A 15,725-nucleotide genomic window follows, 5' to 3' on the forward strand; every position below is an offset into this window, starting at 1 on the left:
TTGATTTCAACAGACAGACGGATATGGCTTAATCGATTACGCTATCTATAAGGATCCAGAATATAGATACTTTATAGGGTCGGAAAATTATATTGTGGAAATTACAAATGGAATAACAAACTTATATATATACATATAACCTTCTCACGACTGTGTCGAATTTCATAAAATTACCTTCAAAAAAATTATACTTTAAAATAAAAATGTTTAATATTTTTAGGTAAACAAAATTTAAAAAGAGTTTTTTATGTAAATTTTTTTTTTTGGGTAAAATTTTCCTTTGGTCTTATATAAGCTGTTGCAAAGGTCTTTGAAATATCTATTATTGGATATCCATATTGTCTATATTGATGACTTAGGAATCCAGATATAGATCAAAAATAGGTAAAAAATCAAGGATGTCCTGGTTTTTTCCTTCCTTATATATTGAGGGTCGATTGTCAACCGAGTCGGGAGAATTGCCGATATATTTAGTTATCTGGGGGCTACGGAAAGTTGATTTCAACAAACAGACAGACATGGCTATATCGACTCTGCTATCTATAACGATCCAGAGTATATACTTTGTGGGATCGCAAATGAAAAATGTAGAAATTACAAACGGAATGACAAATTTATATTATATAAGTTATATATACCTATAAGAAAGATCCATACAGTTATCTGGTCACTCTAAATAGAGCATATTTTTTCCCCCAAAAAGACTTCATATTATTGCTATTTTAGAAAAAAAAAATGATTCGGCTCATACATATTTTGTATATTAATATTATTATTTTAAATTGAATTTCTAAGGAAATCAATTTAAGAACTCGAGCCTAAATAATTAATAATAATATTAATCAGGAATAAACGTTCGACAAAAATAACCACTAATTATTTTGTATATGTTTATGAAAGAAACCTTAACGCAAGTGTGATTGAAATAAAAATTGGCGTATTTGGGGAACAGGGAAAATAACGGAAAAGCGGTATCTTTTTAGGAATTTCGGTATTTAAGTACAGATAATGACAAAAGTTATCAACCCATTGATTAAAAGACCTTTAGATCTATTTATCTTAATCCGTTCGAATTTGAAGTTCTTTTGCCATCCATAATCAACCCTAAAAGCATTAAATTTCAGGATTTTATTGTAAATATTTTCCTAAAAATAGATTAGATATTTTCTTCTTCTTTAAAATGTTATTTCTCTAGTCCTAAGGTTTTTAATAATACCAACTACTTGTACATACTGCTTATATCTACCCATCAGGACACTCAAAATCCTTGCATTTGAAGCAAAAAAACTATATGTAACAAATATTCAATTAATAAACTAGCAGTTTAAAAAATTCAAAAAAAAAATTGTATGACAGATACTGTAAAAACTCAATATTTGGATATTAGACCTTCTAAAACAACTCCAAGACAAGATCATTTAATAGCAATAGAGTTTCATAAATTGCAAAAGTTAGTTTAAGAACTAAGAATATTAACAGAAACGCATATTGTTTTCAAACGTCTTTCTAAGGCAAGAAAAAAAGTGGTGATTAGAAAAACATTATTGAAAATAATTCTCATTTTAATAGTTTATAATTCCTAATTTTCGTTTTAATAAATTGATTCCATCTTCAAAAAACCAACAACCATTTTATAAAATTTCTTCTTAATTTCTTTATATTTATAACATATAAATTTTGGTTTTGTATACAATCTATTTTGTTACCACATACACATAGCTCTTAATAGAACTGATTTTAATTTTACAATTTATGCCAAAATTTTTCATACAATTCTTTGCATACATACTTAACTAGATAACAAGAAAAGTAAAATGGTATATCACTTAAAATAATTTAAACTAGCAAAACAGGAACTAGAAGAATTTATTTTCTACGTTTTCTACGCATTTTTTTATGCAGCACTGAGTCGTCGTCGTCACTGTCATTGGGAGAATTTGTTGAATCAGCTTGATTTGAGGTATTTTGATGATGTTGTTGTTGTTTCGAGGCAAAACCATGTTGTTGAGCATCCCATTCTTTGCGTAATTCACTCAACATGCCAGGCGTTAACAGGCCTTGGGCTATTAGGCGATCTGTAAGGCGACCGCGTGTTGTGCTGGGAATACGTGGTTCTAAAAATATTGACATTCATTTAAAAATCCCTTATGTTTAAATTAATTCATGTTTAAATTACCCTTATTTTGTATAATACGTCTCATATTATAGCTTGTATCGCCATCATTAGCACCTTGATTAGCCTCAGTATTTTTGAGAAGTCTAGTAATTTGGAAAACGCCCTGCTGTATGATTTCATCAAGTTCCTTTTGGGCAGCTCTAACAGAGACAGAATCAGGGAATAGATCCATAAAACGATAGCTTAGCCAGAGATACAAGTCCATGACATCGAACACAGATTCCAAGTGCACTAAATCTACTATTGTCTTGGGCAAACTGAAAGGCCAACCACAGTTTTTGGTTATGAATTCAAATGTAAGAGGCTCTCCACGGCTATATTGGCGGGTAATCTAGGTTTTTTAAGATAATTAAATATTATTGAAATATGAAATGCTTATTATAGATAATTTACCTTTAAAAACATAGAACACACAAAGGGCATTTTACGATTAATGGGAGCACAGCAGAAGACATAACGTGCTCTCAAAGGCAAAGGAACATGCTGTATCATTTCAGCTAGAAATTTGAAATCTTCTATATTACACATGAAATATAATGAGTCGTCTACAGTGCAAAGATTCACAAAAATATCCTGTAAATAATGAATATTATTTTATCATATTTAAATTAAAAGTTTTGGATTTATACTCACCATTAAATTACTTAATGTTGAATTGGGCAAATGATAAGCATATAATTCTATTTGATCGGCTGTTGGATGTAAACCCGCTTGCTTTAGGGGTTCTGGTGTTTGATCAAGAATTTTCTTAAGAGTTTGTAAATCGTCTGCTTTGTAGGTGGTAACAAATCCATGTTCCCATTGTGTACGGAAACGTCCAGCTCTGCCAGCAATTTGTAAGGCAGATGATACCGATATTGTGTCAATTTCGCGTTCACCTTTTTCATTCATTGTGGGTTTGACCAGAGAATAGAAAATGATACGTCTTATGCTCCTGTAAATATAAAACAAACCATAAATAACGCAAACATTTTTAATATAAATCTTTGATAAATTTACAAAATAATGAAATTCTGGTTTCTGGCCGCAAACCAGAACCATATGTAATTTTGCATAGAGACGAGACACTCCGATTTGTCAAACAAAAATACAACAAATTTTGACCACATATAGAATCAGTTATTTAGATTCTTATTATGGTGTATATGCTTATACACTATTATTTTATTGAGGGGACGAAATCATATGTTTGATACAACAACTAGCATGTATTTTGTTGTTGCAAGAGTTAGGTTTTTGACAACAGACTGAGGTTTTTGACAATTACGTCTCGTCTCTATGTTAACCTATGACCAGAACTTTTATAAAGAACAAAAATTAAGAAATACAATTTTTAACAAAAATTCTCTAGTTTTATTTTAGCAATTCATTCCATAAATCCATTCCCAAAATCTAATTCTTCAGCTTCTTTCATTTATTTGAAGATAATTAATTCAATGTTAAATTAATTTATAATGGAATTAATTATAGCAGAATTCATTCAAACTTTGAATGATTAAAACGGTTTTGATTCAAATTAAATTAAAATATTTTGACTTCAATCAGTTTTGTTTTGCTTTTAATCATTTAAAGTATTTATTGAAAAAGCCAATTTTGTGTTTTTGTGCTTATATTTCAGCAATTTTAACGATTCAGAATTATATACCTTAAAGGGTCGCAAATGAAAACTGTATAAATTCCAAACGGAGTTACAAACTTATAAATGGTATAATAACGAGCTTATGGAACCATTCAGAATTATATGGGCGTTTCGAAAAAGTGATTTAAAAGCGTTAATACCTTATAAGGTAGCAAATGAATTTTGTAGAATAGAATGACAAAAGTCCCTAGCCATGCATGTTGAAGAGCAAATAATCTTAAAAATCTTTCAAATACTTACAAATTTAAACCCATACCAATAGCATCAGTGGCTACCATGACTTTACAACTATTGCCAGGATCATTAAATTTAGCAGCTTGAGCCAGTTTTGTGCCCGGAGGTAAACCGCCATAAATAACTGCAACTTCTTTGCCTCTACGAAATAATGATTTTAACATAAATAAAATATAATTGGTCCATATTTTAAATACCAAATTTACCTTGCCTCAATCTCTCTCGAAACTGAATAAATATCATTTTTACTGAAGCAAACAATACAATCACCAGGCTGTACATTATCCAAACTAACTAAAGCTGAATCCTCTATGGTCAGTTCGGTAAGACGTTTATAGTTATGGACTTCAACGGTTTCATTAGTAGTTTCACATATTTTTTGCAACAACTCTAAAGAACCCGCTTCACCGCAGACATGTACCTCATCGGCTATAAGACCTAGAAAAGCGCGAGTCCAAGCCCAGCCTCTTTGGGGATCACGTAGTTGTTGGATTTCATCAATGACTGCTACTTCGTCTATAAATTGAATTTATAGTTTTATAATATTTACATTCAAAGAATTTATTATTTTCTTACAGGGTGTATTGACAGAAGTCATTTCTACCGTACATGCCACATGAGCCGCTGGTGTATTCTCGTTAATGCCATATTTACGTTCTTCTCCAGTAACTAAATCACAGGGAGTACCCTATTTGGTTCAGTTTTAATAAAGTTCCCTACAATAATAATAAAAAATTTCGTCATACCTTTTCATTAGACTTATTAAAAACCTCAGTGGCTAATAGCTTTAGTGGACCACAATAAACACCCGTCTTTGCTGTAAGAAATCTTTCCATAGCATGATAAGTTTTGCCCGAATTTGTTGGCCCGGCATGAAAGACAATTTTTCGTGTAATAGCACGTGCGCTGGGATACCAATTGGCTGGTGTTCTTAAATCTGAAATCTTCTTTAAATCATCCATACACTCTAAATGTGGAAATATGGTTCTGGCATGACCTATGAAATAGGGGAAAATATCGTCTACATGACCAGCATCATGTATAATATCACTAAATGTTATATGAAGATCTACAGGAAGATTTTCAGATTCAATGCAGTAACGTCTAAATGATGCAAACGCCTGTTGCTGTAAATAATCTACAAAATACCAGAAATTAATATAAATTTTTATTATATTAAAAATTTACTTACTGTCCAAACCATTTTCCGTACACAGAGCTTTTATTTCTCTTCTTTGGGTAAATTTATTTAAAATTTTTAATACAGCAGCTTTTTCTAATTTACCCGCTATCTCGGAGCCAACATCAATTTCATCAGCATTATGTTGCACTTGGACGGGTTTAAATAAGGTCGAAACATTGCCTGGTTGTTGCTTCCGATTGCGGCCATTATGTATTGCTGCAACATGCAGTAGTCTTGGTGTTGCATTTACTACAGCTGCGATAGTTTCCAGACGCGGTAGTGCCGATTTTAACTTCAAATTTTGCGTGGCCGTACATAGTAACGTTAAACTTCTTCGAGAATTTTGCATTATTTTCTAAATCCACACACTTTTATCCTAATTTTGTAATCTATTTCATTCACTATTTTAAGGTATTTACAGTAAAAATTATTAAAGTCTCAACATCACCACAATTTGTATTGATTGTGATGCAATGAATTTGTTAGAAAACAATAAAATGTCAAAAATGTGAAATTTAACCTCAACTTTGATTAGAGTAAAATGTCATATGGAGAGAAATGTAACATATGACATCAGGGTTGTATTTGTTATTATTTGAGATGCCAGATTAATGTTGGCATTAATGTTGTAATTGTAATATAAACATAATATCCCTGAAAATTTGTTGGACTACTTGATTTATATCAAAAAATTCCATATATTTTAATTAAAAAGTTAAATTCAATTGAATAATAACAAATTTATTTTAACATTTAAAAATAACGTTCACTTTCTATAAATTATACAAAATCTGGCATTAATTGTCAGCATAAAACAAACAGAACTATTTTCTACTTTCTCTCACACCAAATTTAATTTCTAGAGAAATGTCAAAACAAACTACGTAAAAAGAAAACAAATACAAACGTTAACCACTAAAATCATCAACAATATTGCAAATGAGTCATTTAATATTGTAAAAATCAGAAGAAAAACTAATAATTTTAAATTAAAACATATACATATTAAAACTTCAAAATGGGTTTATTTGGTCAAACAAAATCAAAAGATCCCAAAGAGCAGGTAATGTTGATTTTTTGTTAAATGAAAAAAGTTTCAAGGTAAACACAAGTATGACGACATCATTTTCTGAAATAAAATGAAGAACCAAAACAAATGAAATTAAAAATGTATTATTAATTGTGGACAGGTACAAGAGTGGACGCATAAAATACGCAAGGAAAGCAATCAACTTGATCGTCAGATTCGCAGCATACAAAGGGAAGAGGACAAAGTGAAACGATCCCTAAAACAGGCAGCTGCCAAAAATGATCGCGACACTTGCATCATATTGGCCAAGGAAATTGTGGGAGCACGTAAAGCGATCAATCGCATTTATACATCAAAAGCCCACCTTAATTCTGTGCAATTGCAAATGAAAAATCAATTAGGTATGTGATCAATGTCAAAAATTATATGGCACAGTTGTTTTATAAGGAAATTTCTTGTAGCAACTTTGCGTGTGGCTGGTTCCCTACAAAAATCTACTGAAGTTATGCAGGCAATGCAGAATTTGGTTCGTTATCCAGAATTGGCTGGCATAATGCGTGACATGTCCAAAGAAATGATGAAAGCTGGTATAATTGAAGAAATGCTAGAAGAAACAATGGAATCCCTGGAGGAAACTGAAGAAATGGAAGAGGAGGCTGCCAAGGAAGTCGACAAAGTTCTGTGGGAAATCACAAACGGTAAATTGGGTGAAGCTCCATTACCTCCCGACGATTTGGCTGCCGCTGAACAACAAAAAGCACCAGCTGCTGCTGTTGCAGTGGCCGACGATGTTGGAGATGACGATGAAGAGGAGGACCTACAGGAAATGCAATCGCGCTTGGCGTCGTTACGTTCATAAATCTTATCCCAAGAAGGCTAAGCAAAATTGAATCATATATGTATTTTTAAATCTATCATATAATTTTTTAATCCATTTTTTTATTAAATGGCTTTGTTTAATTTTTTAAAAATATATTTATTTTGCTTAAATTAATCGTATGTATTTTTAAGTTTTCATTTAATTTGTTAATTTTTTTTTTTAATTCTTATATTAACAATTTTAAATGATTTTAAAATTCACCTTTTCTTTCATATATTAAGTATTTAATATCTTTTGATAGTATTTAAAATATGAATAAATATTTATTAAAAAAAGCTATGTAGAGGTTGTTATACACTAAAATTAAATATTTTTATTGTTTTTTAAGTAATAGTAATACTATTACAACGTACAAACCAAAGTATACGAACAAACTATAAATACAAAAATTTAGAGCATTCAATTATTTCGGAAAAAATGGTTATAAACAAATTTAAAAGTTATTTATAATTCCACTTGTCTCAATCGAGTTGAATAACAAATGTAGAAAAAAATTAACATAAATATCGCACTCGTTCAACAATACTGTATTAACTCAATATTTTAAAATGTTCAGTAGAGGGCAAAAACTGTTTGTGATTACATTTTAAGAGAATTTGAAAATCCGAAAACATCATATTAATCAAATTCCATTTGAAAATATATTTACATTGTTTTTCTTTAAAATTTTTGCAATTAGTGCAAAATATATAAATTTTTTGAGTTAATACCATTTTTCTGAAACTTCTCGATATTTTTTTGTATTATTTTATCAACAAAACAGTATCAACTCAAAATACAACCAAATTTAAATAAAAAAATTTTATTATTTTTAACTTGAATAAACAATTCAAAATAATACATTTTTTTATGAAAATATACGATGTATTTCTATTTAAATTTTTGTATTAACTCAAAATAATACCTTTTTGTTGATACAAGGTAGTCACTAATTATCACGAAAATGGTCTCATATGTGGTTTTCGAGATAAAATAGTAATCGGAATACGTTGAAATTTTTACAGTAGATAGATAGATATTGATGTTGTTAGTTGATTTCTTGCAAAAAGTGAATTTTTAAAAATTTTGAGTTAATACAGTATTGTTGAACGAGTGCGATATGTACTTTGATAAATATTCAAGTAAAATTATATTTTTGTTTTAAATATATTTACTTGTATATGAGATTTTGAATTCGTATTTTCTATTATTGCAAAACAAAAATATTTTTTTAACGGCAGTTTCAGAACTCTATTTTAAGTTTTTTTTTAAACAAATTTTAGAATTTTTAGATCGTCACATTGGGATTTATTGAGTATATATACATTGGCGGCCAGCTATTTAGGGACAAATATTTTCATTTTTGTTATCGACTGAATTTTAAGTGCGATAGTACCTAAACGAAGGGGCATAGAGGTATGTAATTTGACAGTAATATTCTGTGTTTCGAAAAATCGGTTCAACAGATATGGAAAAAAATATGTGAAGAAACGTCTCAGCATACGTCCGGGGTTAATAACACAATAATTATACATATATGTATGTACATATCGCACACCCAGTTCAAAAGTGACACAAATCAAAATTAATATTTTGGGATTATATGCTTAAACTATGCAAAATACATTTGTTTGTAGAAAAAAACAGTTATGCCTTTCATTCACCCCTATCGGCAATAACATGTGAAATTTTGTTCCCATGAAATATTCAGTTCCCTCGAAGGGAAAATTGCTATCGGGAATATCACGATGAACTTTACATTCACAATAGTTGATTTTGTTTGTAACAGCTGTTTATTGTTTACAAAATTCCATCTAAAAATTTCACAACAAGGGGAATTTTTTCACGTGAACAAAGTTGATGAACGAAAAAAGGAAAATATTTCATGTGAAATATTGATTCGCGATAGGGGTGATTATGTTTCAATTGGTATATAATTTTTTGAGATTTCTGAAAAATTTAAATTTTGATTTGTGTCACCTTTGAACTGGGTGTGCGATATGTAAAAGTTTGCAAATATGTTTATTAAAAATATAAATTTTTCAAGTTGTAGAAAGATCATTTGTTTTCGTGGTGGCTATGTATGAATTGACAAAAAACCGTCAAATTTAAGAAACCGGTTTCCGGTTTAACCAAAAATTTGTGTTTTAGAAAAAACCGATTATGATTATTGTGTTTTAAAAAACCGGTGAACCGTTTCGGCTTTTATCTTAAAAAAATCGGTTAACCGGATTATAATAAATTTGTATTTAATATGAAAAAGGTATACATACTTAAATTTATTTTTATTTTTGGATAAGAAATGTGAAATTTAGCATTTTTGAATTCTTTAGGCTCTATCTTTATACAATTATCTTATATCTTTTACGAAATATTGTCAAATGCTATCAAAGTTTTTCATAAATATATTTGAATGAGCTTTAGAAGATATATTTCATTAGAACCGGTTAACCGGTCTTACAAAAACCAGTTTGTCAAAAAACCGAAAACTTAAAAAACCGAAACCGGTTTTGAATACTCTAATTGACACAGGCGAATAAAACACAATTCTGTGTTATAAAAAATTTATTTTCAACACACAATTTTGTCCCTAAAAAGCTGGCCACCACTGAATGGCACAAGGGAATAAACATTTTAAAATATTTTGTTAATATCTAACATAGTTTTTATACCCACATCACCATAGTGGGGAGCGTAACACGTATTTGTGCAAGTGTTTGTAACGCCCAAATACCGATCGACTTAAAATCACTTTCTGAGTCGATTAAACGAAGTCCGTCCGTATTGCTGGCTGGTTGGCAGGCTGTCCATGCAAATCTTATGCGCAAAGTACAGGTCGCAATTTTGAAGATATTTCATTACATCACCTAGTCCCCATACAAATGTCCTTCAGAAATTGGACTTTATGTTTAATTTATATATGTATCTCCACAAATTTCGCTCCAAATAAATTCATGTCACCTCTTAAAAATGTTGGTATACACACAAAACTCACCATAAATAACTTTCATTTAGACATAAATCACACGACCTAATTTCAGGGTGATCGGTCATATTTTAAAAGAAAAATGATTTTGCTCATTTACTTAGTTTAGGGTATTATATGGTGGGGCTTGACCGACCATACTTTCTTACTTGTTTATACCTGGGGAATAAGATCAACTTTTTTACTGATGTGAATTTTAAATAAAACCTATTCAGAATATTATAAAACAGATATTTTTAAATATACCCCGAAAGGTTTATTAAACTAGGACAACGTGAAGAGAAAACAGTACAATTTACCAATATTTGGAATGTCTAATAAAAAGATATATCTTAAAGTCCTACATTTACCATACCAGTGGAATAACCAAGCAAACTTATATTTATAAAAAGCCGTCTGCTCTCACATAATTTGCAAAAGAATATTTAAACCATTTATATGATATTCTATTGATATTGTACTGCCTGGATACTGTGCTGCCTAGATAGAAGAAGCTTTCTACGTATTTAAATGGTTGGCCTTGTAGCATGATGTTATCCGTGCTAACGTTGTTGATTATCATTGCTTTGATTTTCTTGATATTTATCTCAAGTCCTACATTATGTGCTAATCTTTCCAAATCATCAATCTTTGCTTGCGTGATGGAGATATTATGCGAGAGTAGACAAATATCATCCTCATAATCCAAACCCTCGAGTTGACGTGAGAGGTTCCATGTTATTCCTTTTCTCTCTGAATAGACTTCGATGATGTCATCCAGCACTATAGTGAATAACAGAGGTGATAGGGGACATCCTTGTTTTACTCCAGCATTTGTATGAAACCGTTGTGAAGAACTGCACCCTTGTACATACATAGATCTGATGATTCGAGTTATTTTCTGGGGTACTCCTTTTCTTCTCAATGCTTTCTTGAACAGTAGGTACAGGTGGGTACGCCATTATACTACGCATTATAATAGATTGTTCTATTATAATGAGTAGAGTGTTGGACTGGTCTACATAGCTCCTATTTGGCCGGAAACCTGCCTGTTCATCACATAGAATGTTCTTCATTTTAATTTGAAGCCTTCCCTGTATTATGACTGCTAGTATCTTGTATATGGTGTTAAGCAGAGTTGTTGCAATCTTTCAAGTCGCCACTTTTCGGTTACTTAACGATGATGCTATTCTTCCAAGTTGGAGGTAGCCTTTCCTCCTCCCAGACTGATGTGATGTGTGGTCGTAGAAATTCAGATGTGGTTTCGATGTCAACCCGAAGAATTTCAAACGGTATGACAAAAATCAATATGTATATCCTCCTGGTGGTGGTGGGTATAAAGAATTACACCTATTATTTAATAATTTTTTAACACATGTATTTTTGGAGCCAAGTAAAGGTGTTAATTAAAACTTGAAGAAAACCCAATAATATTAAACAAAATTCCATTTAACAGAAGGTAGTTTTATTCCAAAAATCGGAATAGAATTCTTCGCCAGCCCTGAACATTCACGATTTTTTGGAATAATTTGAATGATAAACTGTTATTTGGGTTCAATTTTTTTTGTTCTATGATTCTTCAGCATTTGTTTTGGAGCTTTAAGCTTATTTTAGAGAAAGTCAAGTTCAAGAAATATCAATTAAAACTAAGGAAAATAATTCCCGGGATTTCGGGATTGGAAATATTGCGGAATTCCCGTGAAAAACTCTAATCACAACTCTTAGCTTTTTTGTGCAATACAAAATCTTCAAGTTTCATATTCAGTAGGTCTAGCTGCCAACTATGCACTTAACTAAAATTAATCAAATTGTAATGACAATTCTAAAATTCAGCTTCGTGTAATTTATACTGAAAAAATCGTATATTAAATAAATGCCCACATATTAAAGTACATCAAATTGAATTTTAAGGACATTTTAATTTTGTCATAATTGGATAGTGATAAAGGATTTTTTTTGTTAACAATAATACATTTATGATTAAGGTTTCACTTGAATACGTCAAATGCACATAATATTACTTGAAAAGACCAATTTTAAATATTAAATACGAAAATGTGGAGAAAAACTGAAAAGATAAAAATATCAACCACAAAATTTTAATAATTTTTGGACAAAAGAATCATTAAACCATAAGAAAATGTTTGACTTTAGAACAAAGATTAAAAAAAAATATGTATGTATATGAATGAGGGAGAAAAAGAAGAAAAACCATCAAGAAATTCATAGATATTAAATATTAATGCATAGAGAGAGGGAGAAAATAGGCATAAAAAGACGAACAAAAAAGGTCACATTAAAAAATGTTTATTAAAAATATGTCTATCATTTGAATCTGTACCTAGATTCAAAAGGCAGGACGAAAAGAACTTTATTTATAGTTTACATTCATATTACATATATTGCCGATAGAATAACATCTGAAATTTATGTTTATTTGAAATATACATTTCCCTCGAAGGGAAAATTGCTATCGTGCTAATCCCATGAACTTTTCACTTACAATAGTTGATTTTGTTCGAAACAGCTGTTTATTGTTTTCAAAATTCCATCTAAAATTTTCACAACATGGGGAATTTGTTCACGTGAACAAAGTTGATGAACGAAAAATGGGAAAATTAAACATATTTCATGGTAAATATTGTTACGCGATAGGGGTGATTATTTATATTCGCTATTTAAAGCGCACAATACATCCAATGAAGCAACTCTTGGTCTATATATTGTTCTTAATATGACTGTACTCTACACCAACGCATAGTGGGGCAGAATCAAAACTTTTTGGAAATATTGGGATACAATTTGACGTGGGCGCACAGTGCTTTGTTTTCATATAGGCAATGGACAAAAATAGAAGGAGTTATTGCAGACGAATAAAAATTAATGGAATATTACCTTTTGGTAAGATTAAGAAAAAATATAATTCTTAAAAAAATCCGTGAAAGGACACGGGTACCTCCCATATATCCTGAACATATAATTTTGAATAAAATTCACAGTTATACTCCTAACATTTTAAAATTTTGTTATAGTCATTTTATTGTTATTGTTGTTTGTGAAAATTTTTATTATAATCGCAGCACGGATTCGGGTGGCTGCCATACATCCTTTTCCTTAAAAAACCTATAAACCTGTATAAAATTATTAATTTTCAGAAATTATTGTTCTCTTATAATATTAGATGCAAAGTTATGAAAATTTTATAGGAAGGATATTCATAATTCCAAGACATCAAGATTTCAATATCCTGTATAACATCTAATTTTTTTTTTTTTAAAAATTCGTAAAAATCGTTTCTTATTTTGGAACCAATTTGGTAATAATCATTTTAATAAAGTTATTATTGTTTGTGAAAATTTTTATTACAATCGCAGCAAGGATTCGGGTGGCTGCCATACATCCTTTTCCTTAAAAAACCTATAAACCTGAATAAAATTATTAATTTTCTCTTATAATATCAGATTAATTTAGTTATTAACATTTCAATTCTAGCAAGGATTTACATAACTGCCATATATCCTTTTTTAAAAAAAATACTGAAATATTGTATATATTTTCTAAATTCGGAAGGACGGATGGACGGACATTTTCAAATGTTGATAGCCTTATGGTTCAGCTGTAATATTAGAATCTGGATGTTGGATTATACTTTAAGTGTTCCTAATATCAGCAGAAGCTCATATTAATATCTCAATCTGAGGATATGTAGGTTATATTCAATTATTGAGTTACTTACATTTACGGTAAAAATGTATTATTTATGGGTGCCATCAAAAACAATTTTTTTTAAAGTTCTAGTCAAAACGGACAAATAATGATTTCACATTATGATAAATAAGAGATAGGCATTAGATAAAATTAAATAAAAATTAAAATTGATTAACATATTTTTTTTTTAAATTAAATCAAACTTTGTAATTTTTTTTGATTTCAGCAAAAAAACATAAAATATCAAGAACCAAATAAAAACCTATTAATACACTTTATGCCATTAAACTACTTTTGTTAAATAACGCAATATTTCTTAGTTATTTAAAAGAAAAAACGGTATTATTTTATAAAAAACCAAAAATCTGGAGCTCTTTCCCCAAACCATCAAATTGAAAATTTACGAAATGGTAATTTATACATTTAAACAAAAACAAAATTTTAATAGTTTTCATACGAAAGGACAACTAATGATTACATTTTCTTATAGATAATACTTATGGCTATTCTATAGTAAAACATAATCAAAATAGATTAACACGTATTTTACTAATATTCCAACTAAGTTTTAGAATTTCAGGCTTACAATAAAAAAAATTTTAATTATTAAAAATTGCGCAGATTAAACAGTTAAACCTTTTTTGACAAAAACAGTAATTTTCCATAATTCCACATTCATATCCATTTCATTTGCAGCCAATCCCGAGTTTATATCTTTTAAAACGAACTATTAAAAATGATTTTAGTTAACCTTAAAAAAAATATATTTTTCTCCATAAAATTTATGTTGAAAATGTACTAATTTAGCGACCTCTAGTGACGACAAAAAGAGATATTTACAAAAATGTCTTTTTTACACGAATGAGTTATTTAGTTGTCTATTGAAAAATATAAATTTCATTAACATCAAAGACATGATCTTGTTTTTGATTTTTGTCCATTGAACAAAGCACTGTGGGGCGTAGCCAAGGAGTATTCGAGTTTAACTTATTAAAATGGTCCCTACAAATGATCCAGGGGTGGCGCTATGGGGGCCGTTCAGCTAGGTCTTGAAAAAACATGCTATTTATCTCTTATAATTTCCGTGTTATAGGCATTTCAAAATTTAAATTATAAAATTTTGCCCGCTTTTTAAAAATATAGGTCGGACTTTTAGGCCGAATGGACTCGAATTTTTTTTGTTGGTTAGACAACTCAATTATTAATAACATACCAAAGGTTTCAGAACATTAAAATAAAAAATTACAAAAATTATGGATCTAAAAATAAACGATTTTCAATTTAAGTATTCAAAAAATAGTTAAGTTTTGCTGTTTTTTGGGCGAAAGGGTGACTTAACTCTTTTTTTTATGGAAACAAAAAAATTGCACGTGTTTAAAAATTTTACATGTCGAAGGTACCCTACTTTGAGCCCCCATAGTGCCGCACCTGGATCATTTGTACGGCACATTTTAATAACTTATAACGATCGGATGATCCGTTTACAAATGCCAGATTTATTTCCGTAACTTAATAGATTTTGAATACACTTTTCAGATTTCCCTCGTAAATATATACACAAATGCTGATTCTACAAACATAAAATATTTGAGATAAAAAAACCAAACTTGATGACAAGGTTTTCTTTAAAGTTAAGAAAAATACCCACAAATTTAAATATGAAAACCAACAAAAAAATGGCACATAAATATGTAGAACATAAAGCTAATTTGTATTTTGTTCCCAGACATTTAATTCATACTTGTAAGCATTATAAAACCTTCGCTATTGCTGACTGGCAGCTAAAAAAAATAAATAATAAAAGCAATAAAAAAAGATGAAGGGACTAACAAGCCAAATTATGGCAATTAAGTGACAGTGTTGCATGCCACAAAATAACGGAAATACGTAATGCTGATGTCTGTGTATTGTATTATATACTCAAACACACT

The 15,725-nt window shown here is 29.8% G+C and overlaps 2 protein-coding genes across 2 annotated transcripts; one reads left to right on the top strand and one right to left on the bottom strand.

Moving 5' to 3' along the window:
* Positions 1–1,704: 1,704 nt before the first annotated feature.
* Suv3 (Suv3 helicase) lies at positions 1,705–5,721 on the bottom strand. The gene is made up of 9 exons (XM_065515801.1): positions 5,242–5,721; positions 4,796–5,187; positions 4,626–4,737; positions 4,256–4,565; positions 4,056–4,190; positions 2,810–3,110; positions 2,570–2,749; positions 2,177–2,507; positions 1,705–2,114 (listed from the first exon to the last, which is right to left on the bottom strand). The coding sequence occupies exons 1-9, from the start codon at positions 5,579–5,581 to the stop codon at positions 1,867–1,869; spliced, it is 2,349 nt and encodes a 782-aa protein (XP_065371873.1). The 5' UTR covers positions 5,582–5,721; the 3' UTR covers positions 1,705–1,866.
* A 384-nt stretch (positions 5,722–6,105) lies between these two features.
* Positions 6,106–7,421, top strand: Vps24 (vacuolar protein sorting 24). The gene is made up of 3 exons (XM_065508036.1): positions 6,106–6,295; positions 6,423–6,663; positions 6,724–7,421. The coding sequence occupies exons 1-3, from the start codon at positions 6,251–6,253 to the stop codon at positions 7,119–7,121; spliced, it is 684 nt and encodes a 227-aa protein (XP_065364108.1). The 5' UTR covers positions 6,106–6,250; the 3' UTR covers positions 7,122–7,421.
* The last annotated feature ends 8,304 nt before the right edge of the window (positions 7,422–15,725 follow it).

This window comes from Calliphora vicina, chromosome 1 (assembly GCF_958450345.1).
Source record: "Calliphora vicina chromosome 1, idCalVici1.1, whole genome shotgun sequence".
NCBI lineage: Eukaryota > Metazoa > Arthropoda > Insecta > Diptera > Calliphoridae > Calliphora > Calliphora vicina.

What these genes read in the sequence shown, in the direction of transcription:
- Suv3 (XM_065515801.1), bottom strand. Translation starts at nt 5,581, where the DNA reads ATGCAAAATTCTCGAAGAAGTTTAACGTTACTATGTACGGCCACGCAA. An exon ending in TTAATAAGTCTAATGAAAAG is followed by an intron (nt 4,738 to 4,795) that starts GTATGACGAAAT and finishes TGAACCAAATAG; the next exon opens with GGTACTCCCTGTGATTTAGT. An exon ending in GACTTCTGTCAATACACCCT is followed by an intron (nt 4,566 to 4,625) that starts GTAAGAAAATAA and finishes TTCAATTTATAG; the next exon opens with ACGAAGTAGCAGTCATTGAT.
- Vps24 (XM_065508036.1), top strand. Translation starts at nt 6,251, where the DNA reads ATGGGTTTATTTGGTCAAACAAAATCAAAAGATCCCAAAGAGCAG. An exon ending in CAAAAGATCCCAAAGAGCAG is followed by an intron (nt 6,296 to 6,422) that starts GTAATGTTGATT and finishes AATTGTGGACAG; the next exon opens with GTACAAGAGTGGACGCATAA. An exon ending in GCAAATGAAAAATCAATTAG is followed by an intron (nt 6,664 to 6,723) that starts GTATGTGATCAA and finishes AATTTCTTGTAG; the next exon opens with CAACTTTGCGTGTGGCTGGT.